This window comes from Callorhinus ursinus, unplaced genomic scaffold (assembly GCF_003265705.2).
Source record: "Callorhinus ursinus isolate GAN/ISIS: 27379988/994484 unplaced genomic scaffold, GSC_fseal_2.0 scaffold7, whole genome shotgun sequence".
Taxonomy (NCBI): Eukaryota; Metazoa; Chordata; class Mammalia; order Carnivora; family Otariidae; genus Callorhinus; species Callorhinus ursinus.
Genome location: NW_027397069.1, coordinates 52,007,742 through 52,030,360, shown reverse-complemented (window position 1 = coordinate 52,030,360; position 22,619 = coordinate 52,007,742). Strand labels below are relative to the sequence as shown.

Sequence of the window (22,619 nt, the reverse complement as noted above, 5' to 3'; positions counted from 1 at the left end):
CACCATCTCTTGGTCAAGAGGAGGGACCGGTGCTCCCAGCAGGGTCATGGCTTTGCCTTCATTTTAATATTCTGGTCTCTAGCTCCCTCTCTGCTTACAGATCCTGGGGATTTCCTTATTTTCTTATATAACCAAAGCATTTAAATGGGCATACACTTATTTTTTTAAGCATATCTAGGCATGATGTTAAGGGAGGTTTTAGGGGGATATAAATACCTCCTGGGAGTTTGGCTGGGAGGATTCTGAGGTATGAGATATTGTGTACCATCTCCCAGAGCTTCCTCCAGGACTGAACTTCAGTCTTTCACTGTGGGGCTGCCTTGAAAATGTACCTCCCGAGATGCCTGGGAGGTTCAGTGGGTTAAACAGCTGCCTTCGGCTCAGGTCATGACCCCAGGGTTCTGGGATTGAGTCCTGAGTCAGACTCCTTGCTCAGAGGGGAATCTGCTTCTCCCTCTGCTTATTTCTGCCTGCCACTCTCCCTGCTTATGCTCTCTCTCTCTGACAAATAAATAAAAAAGTCTTAAAAAAAAAAAAAAAAGAAAATGTACCTCTTGTTGGCCACTTTTCCCTTCCAGCCGTAACTCCCAACCCCCTGCAGACTCCCTGCCCACCAAAGACCTCATGGCCCTTAATCTTATTTCAGGGTCTGTCTGCTTCTTTTAGGTATTGCCCACCTAAGACCACGTTTTTAAAGGGGGCTTCTAAAATATCATTAGTGCCTGTTCATGGTACCCCATTTTTTCTTTTAGCAAACAGCATTATCCTGGGGAAAATGGATATACTCTAGTATTAACAAGGGAAAAACCTATGTAAAGTTGTACTGTGTAAAAATACATAGGAATGTCTCAAAGAAAATATTTGAAAAGTTTAACAGTTCCCTATAAGATGGGATTACCAGTGATCTTCCCCAACCTCTTCATACTGCCCAAAGTTTCTTTGATAAACGTGTATCACTTTGATAAACAGATAAACATTCCAAAATTAAAAAAAAAAAAACCCTAGAGTAATGTTTTATCAAATTGGGAGAGAGAAATGGCAAGGAAACTGGAGGCTTCCTCCTCGACCTCATTTCAATGTGAGGAACGCTTCCTCTCCCCTGGGCCTGTTTTTTAAACCTCTTTTCCTGGCCTTGATCTGTCTTAGCTAGCATTTAAACTGGTCCCAGTAAGGCTCAGTTTATCAAGTTTTATCCCACAAATGCTTTCTTTTGTATCTCTAAATCCTAAGAATTGCCCAAGACCTTTAAAAAAAAAAAAAAACTCTAGAAACTTCAGTCGGTCAGCTCTGCTGGGATGCCCTCTGTACAATGACAAGGACACAAGCCCAACAGTTGAACTTGACCGTGGCTTGCCCTCTGTCTTACCTGATATGAGCTTGAGCAAGTTGCTTATCCCTACTTCTCTCTGAATGTCAGTGTTAGCCTCTAGGTCTCTTCCAGGTTTTATGTCTTTGTCTCCAGTCACCAGGAAAAGAATTAAAAATTGGGGGGAAGAGACTTATTGGTGAGTTGAGTAAGGTGGCTGCTTTTGAACCAATAAACAATAGCCACGTGGACAATGTCAGGCAAGGACCACAAAAACCTCTTGGTAGAAGAGGCAGGGTCAGTTCCTGATGTATGTAGTATTAAGTATAGGTGTCCACAAGTCCTTCCCTGGTAGCGTTTTGGCAAGAATTTTTGAAATACTGCGTGCAAAGTTCATTAATTCTTCTAAGTGGCATCTTTTTAGTGCCTATTGACAAGCACTGTTCCAGGCAATGGGGAATTGACAGAGAACAAAATACACAAGTAGCCTTCTTTTAATGGGGTTTATAGTTCAGAAAAACACTTGACCCACAGTAGCCACTCAATGACTATTGACCATTAAGATGGCCCATTAGTGTGTGGGTGTGAGGAGTGAAGGTAGTGGCTGGGAGTGGAACCCTGCTTTACACGCACGCCCCCCACACGAGTACCAGCTCCAAAAAGAACTCCCTGAGTTCATACATCCCGTGAGACCAGGCTCAACTGGATCTGGTCTCTGCTAGCTGACCTCCGGGAGGTTAGATAACCAGCCCCAATGGGGTCATTGCTGCCCGGATCTTTCGGACTCCCCCAGGAAGAAATGGGAAACCCCCAATGCAACCGTTGGCCAGAACTCGGTCTCTGGGACAGTCCCTTGCTGCGGCCAATGCCATATAGCTGAACCGCACGGATGCCCCCAGTGCCAAGTGTGCCCCCCCGCCATGTCCCCCCACCAGCGCTCTGCGCCTGTGGCCTCCCCTTTGCTTGCCCTTCACACGTTCCCCAGGTGCTCCAGCCAACTTACAGTGCAAAGTCTCTGTGAGTGCTAGACTTGTGCAACATATAGTAGACTAAGATACCCCAAAATTCGAGGTTCGGCCCAGGAACAGCATTCCCCATCGGAACACTGTTGGCCATGCATTGGTTTTCTCAACTCGGTAGGAACGGATCTTAAATGGAGAGGCCCTGACCCTGATCTCTGCTTACTTAGGCTGTTGGTCTCGTGTGTTGTGTTTTCACTTGAATTCCTCCAAGCAGCTTCTCTTCTACCAGAGGTAGGCTGCACATGTGGGAAAAACCCCAGCCTAGATTCATGGGAGGTGTAATCATGGCGGCCACTTCGCAGGTCAGATCCCACGGGGGCAGCTGAGGAGAAAGGACCAGATCCTGTGGTTCTCCAACACACACCGCACAGCCTTCAGGCTTCCTCGGTGACATCTTCTGGAGCTGCCACCCAAGGGACAGGTGAAGGTCCTGAGTCTACACTCCCTCTCCCCCTCACCACAGCAACTCTGCTTATAACTGCTGTTATGTCCTGTGCTTCCAGGGAAGATTTTAGTTTGGAAAAAAAAAATGGTTGGAAAATATATATATTACAGGACGCACACACACACACACATATATATATATATATATATATATATACACTAGATAATTGCTACAGACTATTTCAGCAACGACACCCTAGGATTTCTTTTGTGACTATAGTCAACCTTCATATAAGATGGGTAAGTCAGGCAGAAGATGGTTTGTACAAATTCAAAGTTTTAATGGCTGTTAAGTAATAAAAGAAAGGATATTTGCGCTGTGTACATTCTGTCCACTTCCGGTACTCTCAGCTGACCATGCCCGTTTTATTGCACATATAAACAGTGTACAAGGATCTTGAAGACGTTACTTAGCCATACACCGACTGCATTTAAAAGGGGAAAAAAAAAGCCATTGCACAAAATATTGAAGTCATTTGTATTATACAGCCAACTTTAAGAAAAATACTGAAGATTAGTATCAAAAGAAATATTTTAATTTGGGGGGGAAAATCTCTCAGAACAAGGATTACAGAGCTTCATGTTTGCCATATACACACGTAAAAAAAATATTTCAGGACCCTGCGTTCTGAATGCCCGTCAAGGTGCGGCAATCTGCATTCTTATTTCCATATCGACCTTGGCATGTTGTTGACCTTGAATAGGCTCTTTGCCCAAAACGCCTTTCTCTTTTACATCATGACGCTATTTGACAGAACAGGTATTTGTGCAGTACAGGAACATATTAAAATATATCTTATGTTAGGTTAAAGTGCACAGTACATCTGACAGGAAATAACTGCTAGCTGCCAATCCAAATGACCGTTTCCAGTAACCGCCCCTATCTCGCCCCCGGCACAGGGCAGCCGTGGCATTGACTGACGGGCGTCTGTGTTCAGTGCCTCCCATCCTCGCAGCGCCCACCCGGGTATCTGTCTCCCGACACTTACAACGGCTTCTCATGGAAGTGAGGCTGCAGTCGACCTTCTCGAGACTTTGGAAGACGAACGAGCGGGCTATCTGTAACTGCGGGGCCAATGCCCACGCGTGGAAGCGTGTCTGTGACGCCTTACGTGAGTCCCTCAAGCCAGCACAGGTCCCTTTCCTTTGCTGGCTCTTCTTAGCCTTGTTTTGACTGAACTTCCTCCTTCCTAGGCTACTCCGTCTCCCAACAGCCCTTCCCGAGCCCGTTCCTGAGCCTGTGTTGGTGTAACGGGTGGCTGCCCCCCCCAGTGGGGGACTCATTCCCGTGGTTTCACAGCAGAGGCCGTGAATTCTGCAGCGTTTTAGGGAAGCCGCCGACTAAATTACAATGAAACGAGCACGTCTGCCTCTCGGAATCATTTTCTCTTTTAAGACAGGCTGGCAGCTGTGAGAAGGGCTGGTCCTGATCCAGGTCCTATGTGCCGTGTGCCATTCTTGCTCACTCAGTCAAAGCTGTCCTTACAAAAGCTTTGTCGTCAAACAATAGACTTTTTCTTATCTCTACTTACCTAGACCATTTCCTTATTATCTACCTTTGGTGCTAGACTTTCTTTCATTAGCCAAGTTACAGTGCAAAATTATACTTCAAGACACATGACGCTAACACTTACGAGTTCTTTGTGTTAAAACGTGAATGTTTTGTGCATAGCAAAATAAGTCTGAATCCAAAAAAATAATTGTTCACATTTCATCTTCAAGTTTAATATGCCTTTTTTTTTCTTCATCACAGCTATTTACAAATAACTTTGGGGTGCTCTCTTGATTTCAGTCGGTTTGTTATGTGAGAGGACAACAGGGCTGCTGGAATGTAGGAAACTGGATGGAATGCAGAAATATAAATAAAACCATGTTCCATAAACCTAAGTGTAAATAATGCCTCCCCAGAAAACAGTTCTTGTCACAGAAGCACCTGTTTTTGGCTTAAATTTTTTTTTTTTTTTTTTTTTTGCTGAGTCACATACACCAGAATACATGATTACTGAGACCTAGAACTACTGCACACCAAAGAGGATAGAAAATAATTCAATATTTATAATATTAAAATAAAGTGTTTAACCACAAAAAAGCAGTAATAAAATAGTTTCCTAATTTACAATTTGCATCCAAAGGATGAATAACAACTCACTAATAAATAATATTTATATAAATATTTTGTATGTCGAAAATAGTTTTTTAAAAGGCAATGGTCTCAAGAAACGTCTTGAAAAATTTGGTGGTGAGAAACCTGATTGTGTCCCCCTCCCCCCACTAAATACACAAGAAGTTTGGTTTGAATAAAACAAATGCATCTTGTTGCAAAACGGTTGTGCTTGGTGTGTTGGTAATGGCAGTAGGTGAGCGTGGAAGGGATGAAGGAGGTTGTAAAAGGCATTGATGTGCTGCTCAGGTCTTCGCTGGCAGCTCCCTCACTGGCTTTAAGGTAAGTATCTCTCCTATCTTAACAATGGAAGTCAGTTCTGGAAGGCGGACAATCTTCCCTTCTGTCCTCCCTTCGATGCAACCAGAGCCAGGGAACTGACAGGCAGTGAGTGGGAGGGCAGGAGGAGCGGGTGCTGAGAGCAGAGTCCAGGACTTCGGACGAGAGGAGAGTCTGAACCGACCCCAAGGAGAGGGGCTGGTTTCATGTGAACAGAGTCTTCGTTACCGTTACATCTAGTAACGCTTGAACGGTAATGCCCACTTTGACCAGGCCTTTCTCTTCAAGGATGTGATGGGGTAGACACAGTTTTTCCTAAAAGGAAGAAGAACACAGCGTCAATTTTTAGATGACCGAAAACATAATCATAAAATCTTAGAGGACACCACTGACAGGAGTTCAGTTGAGCTCTGACATGTGCCTGTCTGATCACCTCAGACTGTGCTCCCTCCCTTGCTTTCCACCCGCTGGCAAAGATCTTTTCTGTGTTTGCAGAGAAAATACCAATTTTTCACAAGTGAGGGCTGTTCCAGAAAGTCTCTCAAGCATCTTAGAATATGCACTAGATCTAAACAGTTAAAAAAAAAAAAAAAAGCTTTATTCTAAATAACTGAGCTACATAGACAGGGGGAAACCAAACACCAAGAAGATATTAGATTACATTCTTATAAAGTAAAATGCACATAGCCTCTCACACATTCCAAAGGAACTAGGACACTCATTTATACAGACCATGCACCGTTCTACTGACCATAAACCTTGATTTTATTTGCTGTGATCTCTGAAATGGAGGTATGCTGGTGGACTTGGTATCCTTTCTTCATGGTTTATGAACGGCCTTGTAAATAAGTAATTTTAACCACAGCCTTCAACAGTCTCCCTTTTAGGACTCTGTCATAAAACGGTCAAAGACACAAATGTCCTGTTACTTTCTCAGGTTGAATTTTTGCTCTTGGGAAATGGCCGGTACGTACAAGTCAAGGAAAACAATCAATGCAAATCACTCCTTATGTGGAGAACCTTGCATGCTCAACCAAACAGTTTACAAAAGAACACAATAAAATAATTTCACACCTTTGTCAACTGGCTCTGGGAATGAGGGGAGTCTCCTTGCAGAACATGTCTCCTTGGCTAGGGAAAGACTCCGCAGCAAACACTCCCTCTTGTCTACCGGATCCTGGTATGTTCTCCACAAGCCCAGTGACGGCTGTTTTTAAGGACAGTTTAAAGGGGATGTGGCCACACCCCAGGTGGTGGACGCAGTGTTTACCATGAGGCCAATGAGGGTCTTGGACATTTCTGCTTCATCTCATGGGACTCTTGCTTGAGGAACCAGATCTTCCTGCTTCCTCAAGTGCAGAGCTCTCCAGAAATTACCACAGACACAGGCGTTCTGCTCTTAGAAAGATCTTCGAAGGACATGCCATGACATCTCCAGTAAGTTGTTCCACCATCTGAAAATGTCATTTTCCTACACGCTCTCGATCACCTTATTACCCCTATCCCTCCTCCTTCCCTAACTTGTGGTAAATGCAGAGTATCTCAGACTCTGTGTCCGGCACCAGGTCTTAAGAAATGGCCCCATGTCAACGTAGGACAACGGATTCTTTAGAACACAATTTTAACCGTTATTTCCCATGTCTGCTCTGTACCATAATAAGATGATCTTGCCAATGGCATAGTCGGTGGGCATTCAGGTTTATGTTGCTTGCCAATTTAGTAGGCACATGTCAACCTGAGAAAGAATGGGGGGCTCTGTGCCAGGTGGGCACGAAGCCAGGATGGGCCACAGCCAGATGTCAGGGTAGATCCTTTCCTGATGCCACCTTTCGCGGGCTTGTGAAAGCACCTCAATCTGGCATTTCATTGCTAAGGCTGGTTCCACAGGGGCAGGGGTATGTTTACCCCATTCTTATGATCTCCACATCACCCAGGTTGACATTGGGCTTCGCAGGAAATTACAAATGGCCACTATTATGGTTAAGCTCCTGGTACGAGACATTACTTGGGGAAAAAAAAAAGGTCTTGTATTTACACCATATGCTAAAATCAATTTGAAATGAATTAAAGAGTTAAATGGACATCTCTCCTAATAAAACAGAGATGAAGAGTAAGCATTTTCTCCTATAAATAAATGGAGAATTTTCTAAGTTAAAAACTGTTACAAAATTCACAACAGATAAAAACAATTGAATTGCCTTAAAGTTTAAAGCTTCCATGTATCAAAAAAAACCCCAAATTGGGGCACCTGGGTGGCTCAGTCAGTTAAGCGTCTGCCTTGGGCTCAGGTCATGATCCCAGGGCCCTGGGATCAAGCCCCACATTGGGTTCCCTGCTCAGCGAGGAGCCTGCTTCTCCCTCTGCCTGCCACTCTCCCTGCTTGTGCTCTCTCTCTCTGTCAAATAAATAAATAAAATCTTTAAAAAAAACAAATTAACTAAAAGATAAACAACAGACTCTAACAAAAGTATTTGCATCAAATTACAAAGAGTTTTATATGACACGTTGGTTTAATAAATCATTGAGAAAAGCAGTAAGGGATCAAAAGAACACTGGGTGAGGAACACAAATAGAAATCTTAAAAGGATGCACACACCCAAAGCATTTTGAAAGACACTTTGCTTCTTGACCGCAATGTTTACTTATATTTAGTCCTAAATGTTCCTGAATTCAAGTACAAATATTTCCACAGGGTCTAAACTCTGTGTACAACACGGCTTTTATGGGGCTACGTGCCCTAAACTAAGTCTTGCTTGAGATGCAACATGGCCCCATTAATGGCTGCGCCAGTCCCGGTGAGGAGTGCTGGAGGCCATGGTTGGGAGGGGGGCTCCACAGAGACAGGGAGGGGAAAGTACTGAGGTTTCAACCTCCCACTGATAGGACTTCTGGAGACAACACAGACTCACAGACTGAGCTAGCTTAAGGTCATCCTCTCTCCTAGCCCTTTAGTTTTCCAACTGACATTTCTCACCTTCCTGGTCTCCTCACTTCTAAACCAGGTGCAGAGTCCAAGAGTCTCGCTTCCACCCTCACAGCTGGCAATGAGAAGTACACGGAAGACATAAAAAGCTACTTCTCACTTCCTTCCCGCCTTTCTCCTTTCATTCAGATGCCCTGAAGAAACCCAGAAGTGCCCTAAGATTACGTGGATGGGGTCGGAGGTGCCTACAAAGACTGGTCTAAGGTAACAGAAACATAAAAACACAGCAGTTCTGGTTATCACAGGACTGGGATGAAACCTGATAGGAATGATGAGCTGAGGCGCTGGTTGACAGGCCGAGCGAGGGGAGCCTGCCGGAAATGAAGAGGGTAGCAAGGATGGCCAGAAGGCCATCTCCCACCGCACTAGTCGGGCCACTGCATAGGCCGGGGGGCATTGGGAAGGGTCCTGGAAGTGACCCAGAAATTGGGATAGGGAAGGAACTTCTGCACATTCCATAACTGGATCAGAAGTGACAGAGAAGGGCCACCCCCTAAACCTGGATAAAAGGGACTTAAAGCAGAGATACTGTACATTCACACTGACTTTAAATGCATTTAAATTTACTTCCTTTTAGAGGAGCCTAGCGGCTTTCCTTGAGAATGGGGCACCACTGTTGTGTTTCCTTTTAAAGCACAGGGCAGAGTCATAAAGGAGTATCTTCCATAAATACCATGCTTCCGAACCCCTCTGAAGAACTCGTGCTTTGTGTTGCTTCTCCGATGGTGGAATCAGTAAGGTTCCCTCACATGCCGTTCATTTTTTTCCCCGCCTATGTTTACATCTTGAGGTAGAATAGTTTATCTGCAGCTACATGATGGGCTATGTGAGGAAAAAAAAATCTGGGCTATTAAGAGTGAAAAAGCGTGTTTTATGTAAATTTTGAAAGGAAAATGGGTCAAGAGCATGGTTTTTAAACTTACTTGGGCTTCATTTAAAAAAAAAAATGTTCTTGGGTGCCTGGGTGGCTCAGTTGGTTGAGCGACTGCCTTGGGCTCAGGTCATGATCCTGGAGTCCTGGGATCGAGTCCCACATCGGGCTCCCTGCTCAGCGGGGAGTCTGCTTCTCCCTCTGACCCTCTTCCCTCTCGTGCTCTTTATCTCTCATTCTCTCGCTCTCAAATAAATAAATAAAATCTTTAAAAAAAATGTTCTTTAAACCCAGTTATTTCACTTGATTTGCTAGCTTCAGGGAAGAGATCGACTTTGTGACCAGCGCTAAAGGTTCCATGCTAGTATGGCTTGTGCCAGCCGCTGTGCCGTATTCTTGCTGGAGATGAACCCTAGCACCGGAGCCCATCCTTCCTTGTCAGTCGTGACCCAAAGATGTCATCGTTCCTAGTTATTTGTCACCACGTAATTGGTGTTGATTGGAAACTTTCCCTGAAATGGGGCAGAACTGCTTGGCTGCTTCCAGGTAACTTAAGCATAGTAATATAAATAAAGTAATAGTTGGGGGGAAAAAAAAGAGTTGGTCACCCAACTCTTTTTAGAGCCACAGCAAACAGGGCTGGAAAAGGCAGGCAAGCCATAAACACTAAACGCCAACTCAGAAAGATCTCCGGGCCCCTCCTACATGCTCGGTGCCAATGCTACAGATCTGCACTGCTTATTTCTCTAGGACAACTATGTAAGGCGGATATAATACCTCCCTTTTACAGATGACAAAACTGAGATGTAGAGAGCTTAAGTAACTTTGTTAAAGTCCCACAGCTGGTAGGTACTGGAAGCAGGATTTGAACATGCTTCTCTTCTCCTAGCCGGGGCTCTTTCCACAACATCATGCTGTTGCCCATAAATTTTACCTTCATCCGTAGGTGGGTATGTTGCACCTGTGCCCCTGGGACAGGAAGAGGCCTCTAGACCCCCGGAGTCCTAGCCTGGGAAGCCCCAGCAAGTTCAAGATCAGGTGCGGGGGGGACACAGAACCCTCAATTTGGGGACAGGCGTTAGCTCGGCGACTTGGCTTGTTGGGCTTCTCTTCAGGGAGAGCAACAGACATCTCATCCCAGAGGAGGACGCCTTGCAGGAGCATCGCTGCCTGACTCTCCTCCTTCTATAGTTCCTTGTGCTCCCAAACAGCCACGCACCTCCTTCCAGGACCAGCTGCTAGACTAAGAAGAAGTCGTTTATATCCGCATAGTTCATATGGTCCAGCCTGTTTCTCAAATGCACGTTCCTGGCGCTGAAGTGACTGCACTTAAAGCAGAACTGTCTGCATGATTTTCACGTGAGAGAGCTTCAAGTTCTGCCACCTGAGCATTCTGAGGGGCGGTCTCCTCCTATGTAAAGTGGAGACCACGTCACACTCCTACAGACCAAGATGGACGTGTCCTGTCGCTCTCCGTGGGAGTCTCTGCCTTCCAGCCCTGCCACCGTCCAGCGCTTCCTCCCTTGGGAATACGTCATTCTCTACAGGTATCTGCCCCCTTTCGCACGTCCCTACCTGCACCCTCCTCCCCTGGCTTTTCCTACACACCTTTCAGGTCTCCATGTAAACATCACAGTTCCAGAAAGGCTTTGCAGACTCCCCGTTCCCCATCAGGGTCCGGTCCCCTGCCGTGTGCTTTGCAGAATCTTGTGTCACCCCGAATCACATCTTATTTGTCCACTAGGTCAGGGGTCCAAAACCCACTGCCTGCGGGCCAAGTCAGTCCACAGCCTGTTTTTGTAAATAAACTTTTACTGGAACACAGCCGTGTCCATTCACTGATGAGTCATCGATGGCTGCTTTCAGGCTGCAACAGCAGAACAGAGTAGTTGTAACGTAGACTGCATAGCCCACAAAGCCTACGATATTTATAATCTGGCACTCGACAGAAAAATGTTGCTGACTCCTGGTCTAGACTGCAAGATTTCTGAAGACAGGGTCATGTATCCCCAAGGGCTACCACAGAGGCTTACTCAAAGAGCGCTCATTCCGTATTTGAGGAATGAATAAGTGAACACAAGCACAAAGAAAATCACACTGAAAAGCCAAGGAACGGACTCTGATAGTCTCAAAGAAGAAAAAAAGTGCACATTCTACATACAACTGATTGTTTATTGAGAACTAATTTCAAAACCTGAAGCCTAACTTTAAACCCAAATCTCCTGAAATAAAATGGTATTAAAATATTTTTCATTTACTCCAAAACCACTTCAGGCTCCTGAAATTTTAATCCACTGTCCAGTACTTTACCCTGTAAGGTGAAACAGCCTTTGTCCTTAGGATGTCTTGTCCTTATAGAGCAGCATGGATTTTAGAGAGGTAACCCTAGCTGCCATGCACTGAATTTAATTTCTTACTCACAAAAAAATGGTATCGGGGTATCAAGTCCCTTTTTTTTTTAAACCTATTCTCATTGAGGAAATTCCTACTCAGTTGTCTTACTTTTGAGTTCTCCACCAGCCCGATTCCGTAAGTGTCTTGCCCCGAAGAGTGAGCCACATGTGACTCACAAAGCCGTCAATAGAGGGAATGAGTAGACACATTAGCTATGACATACTGTGGAAATCCTGATGATGAGTGGTGAGCTGCCACCAACTGGAGGACCTGGAGAAAGAGAACCTTTTCTTTCACATAGATCTTTCTATCTCAAAGAGAGAGCATAAATAAACAATTGGTTCCTTTTATCAGGCACTGCAAGTACTGTGAAAATGGTCTGTCTTGTGTGAGGAAGGAGATTGAAGATGCACATATAAATCACACAACTAAGTCCCTGCCCACCTCTCAGACGACAAGCATGTCAGGCTGTAATGGCAGGCCTCATGTGGGCATATGAGTTGGTGTGTGGGTACCTCGGGGAAGAACCATGGAGAGGCTTAATATTCTGAATAGAAATGAACAGCCTGACAATGGGCAAGACAGTTCATTCCAAGTTTTGCCTAAAGGCCTAAATTAATTGTGTTCTGCTAGTTACCATGCCACTTGATAAAAAAAGAAAAAAAACAAACAAACCATCCCACAGATCCCAAGAGGAGCGTCACGTTAGGTTACAGATACATTAATGACATGAGAAATGAAAGTGCATCCAAAGAATCCTTTGATGCCAGAACTGAAATACGAACATAGCCTGAGAATGATATCAAGTAGCACTGAAAATTAAATCTGATCTCACATGATTGCTCTACTCAGTTTTTATTGACAGAATTTTCTTTCAAGTGCCACCCTGTAAGTCATCTCTCTTCTTCCCTTTTGCCCCCGCCCCCACTCCTCCCAAAGAAGAGAAAAAAGAAACCCAAACAGTGATGATTAAGGGAAGCCTCAGTGTACTGCAGAGCTGGATGGAGATGCAGAGGGCTGCTCCGGGTGGGCACAAATCAGTGCATCGACGGGCTGATAAAAACCTGGAATAATCACCCGAAATGTGTTTATTATGGCTCAGGGTGCTCATTCGACTTTGCACAAAGGGCTTTTATTGTGTCACAGATTGAAGGGTACAAGATAGCCCCAAAAGCAGTTCAGTACATCTGCAGGTTATTTATACACAACCGAGGTTAATTAGGTAACTTCCACATACCGTGTATTTCACCAATCAACACAACAACAGGAGGGAAAAGCTCAGGTAACTCAAGGTATTTTCATGTAAAGAATGTTTCCTGTTAGAAAATCTAATTCAGAAACAAAGAATATTTATAAATATACTCTTCTAACCATGTGGGTTTTGCATATTTTCAAGTCCCCTGGATTCATGGAAGCATTCAGAAAAATAAAATTATCTTCTTAGTAGCCATCGATGTAGACTCTTCACAACTCAGTAAATTAGAAATTTATCTTAAGGAAGTTAACATCATCATCTCCCAAATTTAAGAAATAGTATTTGGCCACCAGATGTAAAGTGAAGCCTAGGGGAAGCTGTCTGAACTGTGGAGGAGGGCATTCTCATAGTATGAAGAGACATCCCAGAACCAGAAATATCTTGGCCTAGACAGGATTCTAATGGGTTTTTTTTTTCTTTTAGTTACAAACTGATCACATTGCTCCAAAAGCAGATATAGTTAACATATAATCTTGTAAGCTTGCTTAAGGATAGAAGCAGCTAGCTAATGTCACTGGAAATCAAAGGTTAAATGGAAATTTCAGGCCATTAGGGAAACTACATTCTTCTAAAACAAGAGCAATCTTATTGTTGGCTTCTCCCATAGTAACCCAAGTATTAGGACCAAGAATGTTCCATGACTCATGGCTTTATTTGAAAGCAAATACAGTCAAATTCATCACATTCTTGACCTGCAGTTATGATGTGATGTAGCAAAAAAGGAAAACGACCCGTTCCATTATTTAAAAATAGAAATCCCTTCTGAAAAATGCTTTTCTAGGAGCTCAGAATAGACCTAACATGGAGCAAAAAGTAAAAATATGCGGAAAGTGATGTGCAAGCGAATCCTCCAGATGGCACTCTAACAGCAATGGACGCTTCTTCCCCAGCTGCCCAGCTAGGTCTCATGCAGCAAGGCAGAGGGGCTCACTCAGGGTAGGGGTGGGCGGCAACCCTCCCTGGTGCCCCTCACCGCTCCCATGGCAGGAAACAGGGAGGAATCCAACTGCATGGCCAGCAAAGCAGTCATTTGCCGATGGTATTTTTCAAGTTGGTCAGTAAGACTTTTATAGGCCAAATTGGGAGCCAAATGCCAATTTTCTGTCTCCTCTGCAAGGTGGCCCTTCTACACCTCAATTACCGAGTCCTGAATTAGGATCCGACACTGACCCAAAGGAAAGATTTCCACATCCTAAATCCCCTCTGCTCCTGTTCTGGAATCTTCTTCCACTCTACCAAGGGCAACAAAGCTCCCTGGGAGAGAGAGAAGAACTGCATAGCACTGCTGCTAGCACTATATGAATGAGAAAGCATGAGGTTTGGACACACTTGTTGCCGTTTTTTCAGTAAGGGAGAGAAATTATTTGTGCTTTGGGAAAAATCTGACTCATAATGTCCGGCTTCAAAACTCCAGAGATTACTAAAGAGATGACGGGGATGGAAGTTGGCCAGGCAAAGGCTCAAATGGAGGAAGGACCCTGCGATTAGATCAGGGTGACACAGCAGAGTGTTTGGATGCACATGCAGACGTTATGCGGACAGAGCATTCCAGTGGTAAGTGACATAGATTAGCACTATAAAGAGAATGTGGACAAGACAGAAGCTTATAAGGTCCCTGGAGCGGAGGGCAGAGGTTGGTTGTGGGGGTTTCTCCCCAAGTGCCAGGAGAGTGTCAACAGTCTTTCGAACGTGACGAAAGTCCGACTGCAGGATGTCATACGAAGAGCAGAGGTCGGCCTATTCCGTGGGCAGCCATTAGAACAGAAAGAGACAGTGCATACAATTAAAAATACACGCATTTCTGGTTACTAGCAAATGGCAAGAGTAACCCCTTATTTCAAGCAGGTAAAAACCCACTCCACCATCAAAGATTTTTTTTTAATCCATTACAAAAGAAAAGTAGCATACCCAACGTGTTTTTTGCAAACAGTGCAAAAAAATCCTCCAAGCACAATGCCACTACTAAGGAATAGCGCGTTCTGCAATTACTAGGCCATTCCGTCATCGAAACAGTTTTAATGTTTAAGTGGAATCACGTGCTCACCAGTGGCATAAAAATAAGAGCTTTTGGCTAGGGACGTTCAGGACCTAACCTTACCTAAGGGAAGAATATAAACTTCCAAGCTGAATCCCCACCTGTCCTCACCATTCTCAATGTATTCTTCAGCCTGGTTTATGAAGACTGAATGAATATCAAGGATTCCTCTCTGAAAGGTAATACGTACACCTAATTTTTGTTTGTTTGTTTGTTTTAGGGTTACTGGTAAACTCTGGGGAATGCTGCTTTTAAGTATGTTCCTACATGTGTCAGAAAGTACATTAAATTTCGTGGTTTTGCAGCCACACATAGACCAAAGTCTAGAGGAGGCTTCTCAGATGTGCAGTGAGCATAAAAGTACATGGGGCTGTTATGTAAATTTCTTCACCACTAAACAGGTACAGTGGGGCACAGCTCTTCTGAGTGCCTCTGAATATCTGTTGCTATCAGGAAGCAAACCTTTTCCTGATTCACTGTGTTCCTGAACTGGAAATGACCACAGCTTAACATTAACAGTGGTTATAACTGCCATGTCAATAGGAAAGAGAAGTAGTTTTGTGTCCAGATTAAACAAGGATTGAAAATACTTATATTTCATAAATGCAGCTTTATTTCAAAATTGGCAAAGTATTTAAAATATATGTAATATAGATTTTATAACATACTTTGCTACAGTTTTACCCTTTGTTTTAGCCTCATTGCTAAGCAGATGCAAATCTCAGAGCCACTCAAAGATTCTAAGATAGAGATGCTGTCTTGCTTGTATCCTCTGAAGTTAGCCTGATGCCCTCAGATAAATAGGAATACTACAACAGCAAGTGGGATGAATAAGGTTAGAAACAGTCAGCTCTTATTTTGGTTTATGAAGGTAGAGAAGCTGCTATTAAGGAAAGGCTTTTTAAAGATATCAAGTCATATCTAGTCAGATCACGAATCTTTTCTCAGTGGATTTGGAGGAATCAAACTACCACTGTTATTTTCCTAAGAATTAAAACAGCTACACAGAGATTTGATTTCACTGGGAGAGAGACGCTGGTCAAGGACTAAGCGGATGGGGAAACATCTAAGGAAAGAAGTTTTTATTGCAATAATAATTTTCTATTGCAATGTTGTGCTTTAACCAGTGAAATCTGAGCAAAGCAGACATAAGACAGAAGGCATCCACAAACTGAAATGTGATTTTCACAAAAGTGGGTATTTCCATGTTAAAAGCAAATCATTCTACCTCCAGTGTATGTTTTAATACACTTCCCGGGGCCCTATGGAAAATGTGGGTGGCTCAGTCGGTTAAGCGTTTGCCTTCAGCTCAGGTCATGATCCCGGGGTCTTGGGACCGAGTCCCGCATCTGGCTCCCCGCTCGGCAGGAAGCCTGCTTCTCCCTTGGCCTGCCGCTCCCCCTGCTTGTGCACTCTCTCTCTCTGACAAATAAATAAATAAAATCTTTAAAAAAGAATAAAAAATAAAAGGTTTATTCTCAACAATACACATATGAAAGGCTGTCAAACTGCTGACCACAGACGACCCTGCCAGCAGGAGACACATGGTGGGAAAGGAATCTTACATTCTCAGTGGTAAACTCATACTACCTGTTAAGAAATGTACCTGATTTTACACACTAGAGACTGACTCTTTTTAATAAATTATGAATTTAAAAACTGCTGTTAATAAAGTAGCAAATGTGTCAGTCTGCACCTCTGGTCATTCAACCTCAAGACTAATCAATATAAGTAGAAAATAAAATTTTGTAATAATAATCTCATCCCATCCCCCCAAATTATTTATTACTTATGATTTAAATTGACGCTAAAATTACTGATTAGGGGGAAAAAGAGAGGCTTAAAGCTCAAAGAGAAAGAACTCATTTCTCCTGTTCTCAAGATTAAAGCAACAACAAAAAAGAGCAGCTTCGATTTATAGAATGTATGGACTAAAAAAAAAATTCAGATTAGTTACAAATTTCCTAAACCCTCACTTAAAGCAGGGAAATTACTACTGTTACTTTCAGATACTGTACACCTCATTACAAAACAAACAAACAAAAAACCCCAACAAAAGCAAATATGAAAGGTATTGAAAAGAAGACTCAGCCATAATGTCAACACGACCCACTTATATCAACATGATCTTTGTTAGAATCCGAATGTTCTCTAGGATTTTATGTTTAACTCCATTTGGCTGATGCAGAAGCTGAGGGATCCCCTCCAGTCCCACAAGCCCCTGGTCTCTGTGCTGTCCAGGCAGGCGAGTGGGGGCCCAACGTGTCCACCACTCAGGGGAGCTGCTGCCCCAGATCCTCTTCTCTATTTTCCCTCTGCAAACAGAAATGACTATGAAGGGCTGGGCATTTCGTCTAAGTTCCCTCCTCCTCTAAAGAGAGCAAGTCTCTTAAATAAAGGACCTTGCTCCTTACAGAGGTCTGAGGCCATGGCTACTTATATAAAACAGAGTAGAAAAATTTCCCTGGTGAACCAAAAAATATCTATTTTCTAATACTTTTAATGCTTCGTAAATCAGAAGTTTCTTTTGACCTGTGGCAACACTTATTAATAAAAGCCCCAAACTGCCCTAAATTTGAATCAATTTGGAAACCCCCAATAGCCAACCATGAATCTTCTACAACAAGTTTACAGGCCAAGAAAAGAAGCCTCAGTATGTCCATTAGTAGCCTCATGAGTCCAAGGGTTAACCGAAGTCAGATTCTCGGGTGACACAAAGAATGTATCCTCAAGAATTTGAAAGCCCACCAAGGGTAGGCCTGTCTTCAGGATCAAGTTGATGCTGGGGCACTCAGTCGTTAAGCGTCTGCCTTCGGCTCAGGTCGTGATCCCAGAGTCCCGGGATCTAGTCCCGCATCGGGCCCCCTGCTCTGTGGGAAGGCTGCTTCTCCCTCTCCCACTCCCCCTGCTTGTGTTCTCTCTCGCTGTGTCTCTATCAAATAAATAAAATCTTTAAAAAAAAAATTTAAAAAAAATTAAAAAAAAAAGATCAAGTTGATGCTTGCACCAGAAGTCAAAGATAGCTTGCACAGTCTGACGACTGGCATCATTACCACATGGAGCTCTGGGTGGTGCGGTCACCATCACCCAATCCCTAGATTTTCCAAGGCACCATGATGCACCTGCGGTTACACCTTCAACTGCTAAGCAGCCCCCCCGCCCCCCCCAAGAAGGGGAAGCAATTATGGAGCTGCAGGATACAGATGAGCTTTCATGGACTCCTACAGCTCAGAGAAATCATAGGGGTCTGATGATTTCCAAACTATGTTTAGCAATAGGATACATTTTCCCCCAAAGAAAATGTTAGCTGGAAATCCAATATATGCTATAGACAAAGGAGAAACTGCTCTGGCAGATTCAAGGGGGCAAGAATGATCTGCAGTCTCCCCACTTGGCTTTCCCTTACCTCCCGGGCTGGCCACTGGAAAGACTCGAGGGCTCTGAAGATGATTTGAATTTACTGCTCAAGTCCAACACCTGCAATCTGCAGAGTAGGGAGCTCAGTCACAGAGAGCCAGGTTCAAACGCCAGCTCTGCAGCTAACCAGCTGTGAACGTGAGCTTAGCAAATTGTTTAACCTCTCTGGACTTTACTTTCCTCAGGGCATGGCAATAAAATATTTACCTCCAACCCTCCATGGTAAGCATTCAAGATGATGCATGGATAAGAAGTCCTCAATAAAAGGTTAACCGCTGCTAATTTTAAGGAGTTAGCCTCAAGGCACAGAACTAGTTAACAGCACAAGTAGGGATAATTGACCCCAAACCTTGTGCATTCCCTCCCTCTGCTCACAGATCCCCTTCACCCACTCAGTCTTCTCCTTCCAGGTTATGTTCATTTTGGTTGTGTCCCTTTAGTGGAGGAACTGGTCCCCAAACCAAAACCAAAACCCCAATGCACCCGGATTGGGGAGCAGGAAGGAAAATTACCTGCACTGAAATAACTATTGGAATATCCAATGTCATCCCCTCCACTGAGAAAGAAACTTGCCGGCGAGTGCTACTTCTGGTTCATTTTTAAGGACCTTTCCTTGGCATTCTCATTAGTGAGCCTCTACCTCATCCCAAATCCTTCTCAGTTAATAGCAAGGAATTCTCCTGTCACCCTAACAGAATTTCTGCAGGTCCCCATCACTAACGTCTTTCTGTGATGTCATCTTCTTTCCCTCAGTAGCAGCTGCTGTTCCAAATCCTGTCTGTTCCCCCGACTGAGGAGCCAAGGGGATAGATCCAGCCTCACCCAAACGTCACAAATAACGCACAGAGGTCTGGAGTGGCCTTAACCTGTCCACATACGCTAACCTGCAGCAAATACGCAGACCACAGCCAGGTCGAAGAAGGCACATTTACAGGTAAGCCGCACCAGAACCTCTCTACCCAAGCGCAGAGTAAAATGCTTCATGAACCTTGACCGACCCGGCGGCACAGAGCTGGGATTGTGTCCACGGGGACTTCTACAGAAAATATATTAAACTGTAGCAATTTGAACAATTTTAAAATTACTTCCATCCCTTCAGATTCTTTTATATGTAAAAACTCAACTAAATCAGCAACCACATTCCACGCATAGGAACCTGACAAAATTATATAAGCTGCCAAGACTGACTTTGCCTGGCGTTTCGAACGGTGATTCTGTTTCGAAGGACACCGAAGGCAGGGCTTAGAGCACAGCTGTGACTTTTCAGTCTCTACAGGATGATTCATCACTGTCAATTAGTACTGGGCTTATAAAATACAGAATTCAAGATCTCTGTGACTTATGAGTGTATGTGAGTAGATAAGCAATGGATGGAGAAGAAAGCAGGAAAAAGCTTATACATTGGGGAATTAACTATGTGACTGGGAAATATGAGGTGTGATGCAATTAAGAAAATGTAATGGATACAGGTTCTCTTTTTTTTTTAGGTACGAGCCTTTTCAAATGTCTGATCATAAATGGAGAATTTCGGCACTTAGGCTTGTGATATAATTATTTTTAATGTAAATAAATTAATTGTAGTGTGCCACATATACATTAAAACATCAATGCCCTTCAGAAGTGAAAGAAGTGTATCTAAGGCGAAGGGAGTCATTTCACTCCTCCCCTAACTTCCTATCACATGCCCAGATGAAAAGATTTCCTCATTTCCCGTCATGTATTCGTGCATTCTGAGATGAAAGCAAGCTCCCTTGTGCGTCCAGGAAGAGCTGCCAATTGCCTTCCAACGGCATTATAGTTTTCCACTAGAATACTCCTTCCTCACTTTTAACACGTCTCGTTAAGAAGTTCAATTGCTAACTAACCAACAGACTTTTTCTAGTAGCCAAAAGCTTAATGTACCTCTAGTCCCTGGTAAAATGCTATTGGATTACCCATCAGGATGGATGTGTATGTACACACACACACACACACACACACACACACACACACACACGCACGCATGCACACAACCACACATGCACCATTATACACGATGCAAACTTGAAAGTCACCTCCAATCTTAAAAAATTTTCAAAAATAGCCTAGGTAATATATTTTACTAAGCAGAGTTGAATGGGATACTGGCAAGAAAGATTATTTATTCCTTGTAACTCAATCTTCTCAGAAATTATGAACTGATTAGTGCAAGGGGGCACATTGCTAGGGGCATATTTCAGAAATTATGATACATTTTTCTCTGCATATTATGGTAATTTAATTTCCTTTTCCCTACTTTAAAAGAAAATTGTAATTACCAATCTTTACTCACAACACTTGGTTAAGGGCATTTCCATTTCATTTTGTATCACCATAAGCCAAAAAAATTTTCTGATGAGTTTAAAAAATATCACAGGGGATTAGGTCATAACTCACCAGTACTTTCTCTAGCACAGGCACAAATAATTTATCTTCTGAAACTTGGTATGATAGTTTTGATTCACAGATGGAAATCTTATTAGCCCATGATGGAGTCCAATTATTAAAAATAGTATGTGTATAGGAATTAAGTATTTGAAGCCAACAATGTATATGCAATATTAAAACATACACATGTAATATAGACACACACATTAACATTGTTGAAAGACATCTGGATTGATCACAAAGACATTTAGTCCATTATATAAATATTACACTCTTTTTAAACATGAATTTATAAGCTTTTCTTTGTTGATACAGTTCTGACGTAATGATGCTTTAATAATTCTCTCCTTGTCCTCAGATAAGATTAAAAATTGCATCACTAACCCTTTACTTTTGAAACTTAACAAGCTAAAAGATAGGAAGGGAGGGAGGGAGGAAGGAGGAAGGAAGGAGGAAGGAAGGGAGGAAGGAAGGGAGGAAGGAAGGAGGAAGGAAGGAGGAAGGAAGGAGGAAGGAAGGAGGAAGGAAGGGAGGAAGGAAGGAAAAAGAGGAAGACAGGAGGGAGGGAGAATAAGCCTTTCTCAATTCCAATACCTAACTCCTATCACTGAGTAGAATTACGTTACAATATAATTCTTTCACATACTCATAAACAGTATTTCATGACAGAGTTTGTAGCTACTTTATCTCTGGCATATTAGAAAACATAGAAGAAAAATTTTAAAAATGTAATTTCTGGCCATTTCTGTTTATCACAATGATGATAAACTTCTCAACTTACCCCCAAATTCTGAGTGGACTGGCCTTTGTCTCCTGAAGAAATAATTTTGTTACTAATAGCAAAATCCTTTAAAAGCCCCAAATTAGCTATCAGGCTGAGGCTGAGGCTGGGACTTAGCTTGGGAGAAAGAAAAAGTAGCCAAGTATAGTTGGGCTGGCTACAGGGAATGCCAATTGGGTCTACAGCAGACTAATGGGGAAAATGGAACTGCAAACAGAGAACAAATTATAAAGCAACATACAAACATTGTTATTATTATTGGTAATGATTAATTATAATAATAACAATAATTATAATATTTTCAACATTGACTCTTTTGATCCACATACCCAAAATGCAACTATTCGGAATGAAAATCAACAAATTAGTAGTCAGCTACAGGTCTGCTTTGCTAAAGAGCTGTGGATAAGGAAAACCAACAGCTCCAAAATTCTACCCTACGGAACCTGCTAGAAGGTTCACTGGAGCCACAGTAATTTCTGTTCTTGGAGTAGGGAATCAAGCCAACTACATGTTTTTCTCCAGGTTGAAATTTTGCATTTATTTCAAAACCTTAAGGAAATTATATTCCCTTTTCCCTCAGTATTGACCCTACCACTTTAAGCCATTTTAATTTCACTGCAAAGGAATTTAAACTAAAATTTTGTATTAACTTATTTCATATTATTCCTCAAGAAAGACTGAGACTAAAAAGGATGTGCAAAGCTGTACATCCATTCAGTGGGTTCGAACACATATATTAAATGAAATCTGCACCAAAACATAGTTATTGGGACTAAGTTTGACGTTACCTCTGGTACTCCTAATTTTCGGCATGCTTCCAAAAAGTTTTCCACATTTCTTCTGCATTTGGCCATGCTAAGTTTGGGCTATAAATACAAATATGCAGAAATAATGTATTATTAAAAGAGAAATAATTTTAATAACAGGTTAAATTTTAAACTCTCTAAATGCCACAACTAATACATGTTCATTGGAGGGAAAAATACATAAGCAAAGAGAAGACAATAAATGTCATCTAGAAACATCCACCTCGAGATAAAAATTATTAAGATTTTGGATTATATTCTTCCAGACATTGTATATGTGTGTGTGCATATGTGTGTGTAAAGATGTAAGTAAATGGGGCACCTGGCTGGCTCAGTTGGTAGAGCGTGCAACTCTTGATCTTGGGGTTATGGGTTCGAGCTCCACGTTGGGTGCAGAGATTACTTAAAATAAAGTCTTAAAAAAAGATGTACATAGGGCGCCTGGGTGGCTCAGTT

General features: G+C 42.8%; 1 protein-coding gene across 3 annotated transcripts in view; it reads right to left on the bottom strand.

Moving 5' to 3' along the window:
• Positions 1–3,286: 3,286 nt before the first annotated feature.
• Positions 3,287–22,619, bottom strand: part of LRCH1 (leucine rich repeats and calponin homology domain containing 1) — a 196,589-nt gene continuing 177,256 nt past the window's right edge. For 2 of the 3 annotated variants that reach the window (XM_025874874.2, XM_073894535.1), the window contains 2 exons: positions 22,146–22,223; positions 3,287–5,527 (listed from right to left, as the gene is read on the bottom strand). In XM_025874874.2, coding sequence (XP_025730659.1) covers positions 5,417–5,527; positions 22,146–22,223 — 189 coding nt within the window. In that variant the 3' untranslated portion in view covers positions 3,287–5,416. Of the gene's footprint in view, positions 5,528–7,590; positions 14,453–22,145; positions 22,224–22,619 lie in introns of those variants that run through there. The other variant, XM_025874875.2, reaches the window with a different exon arrangement.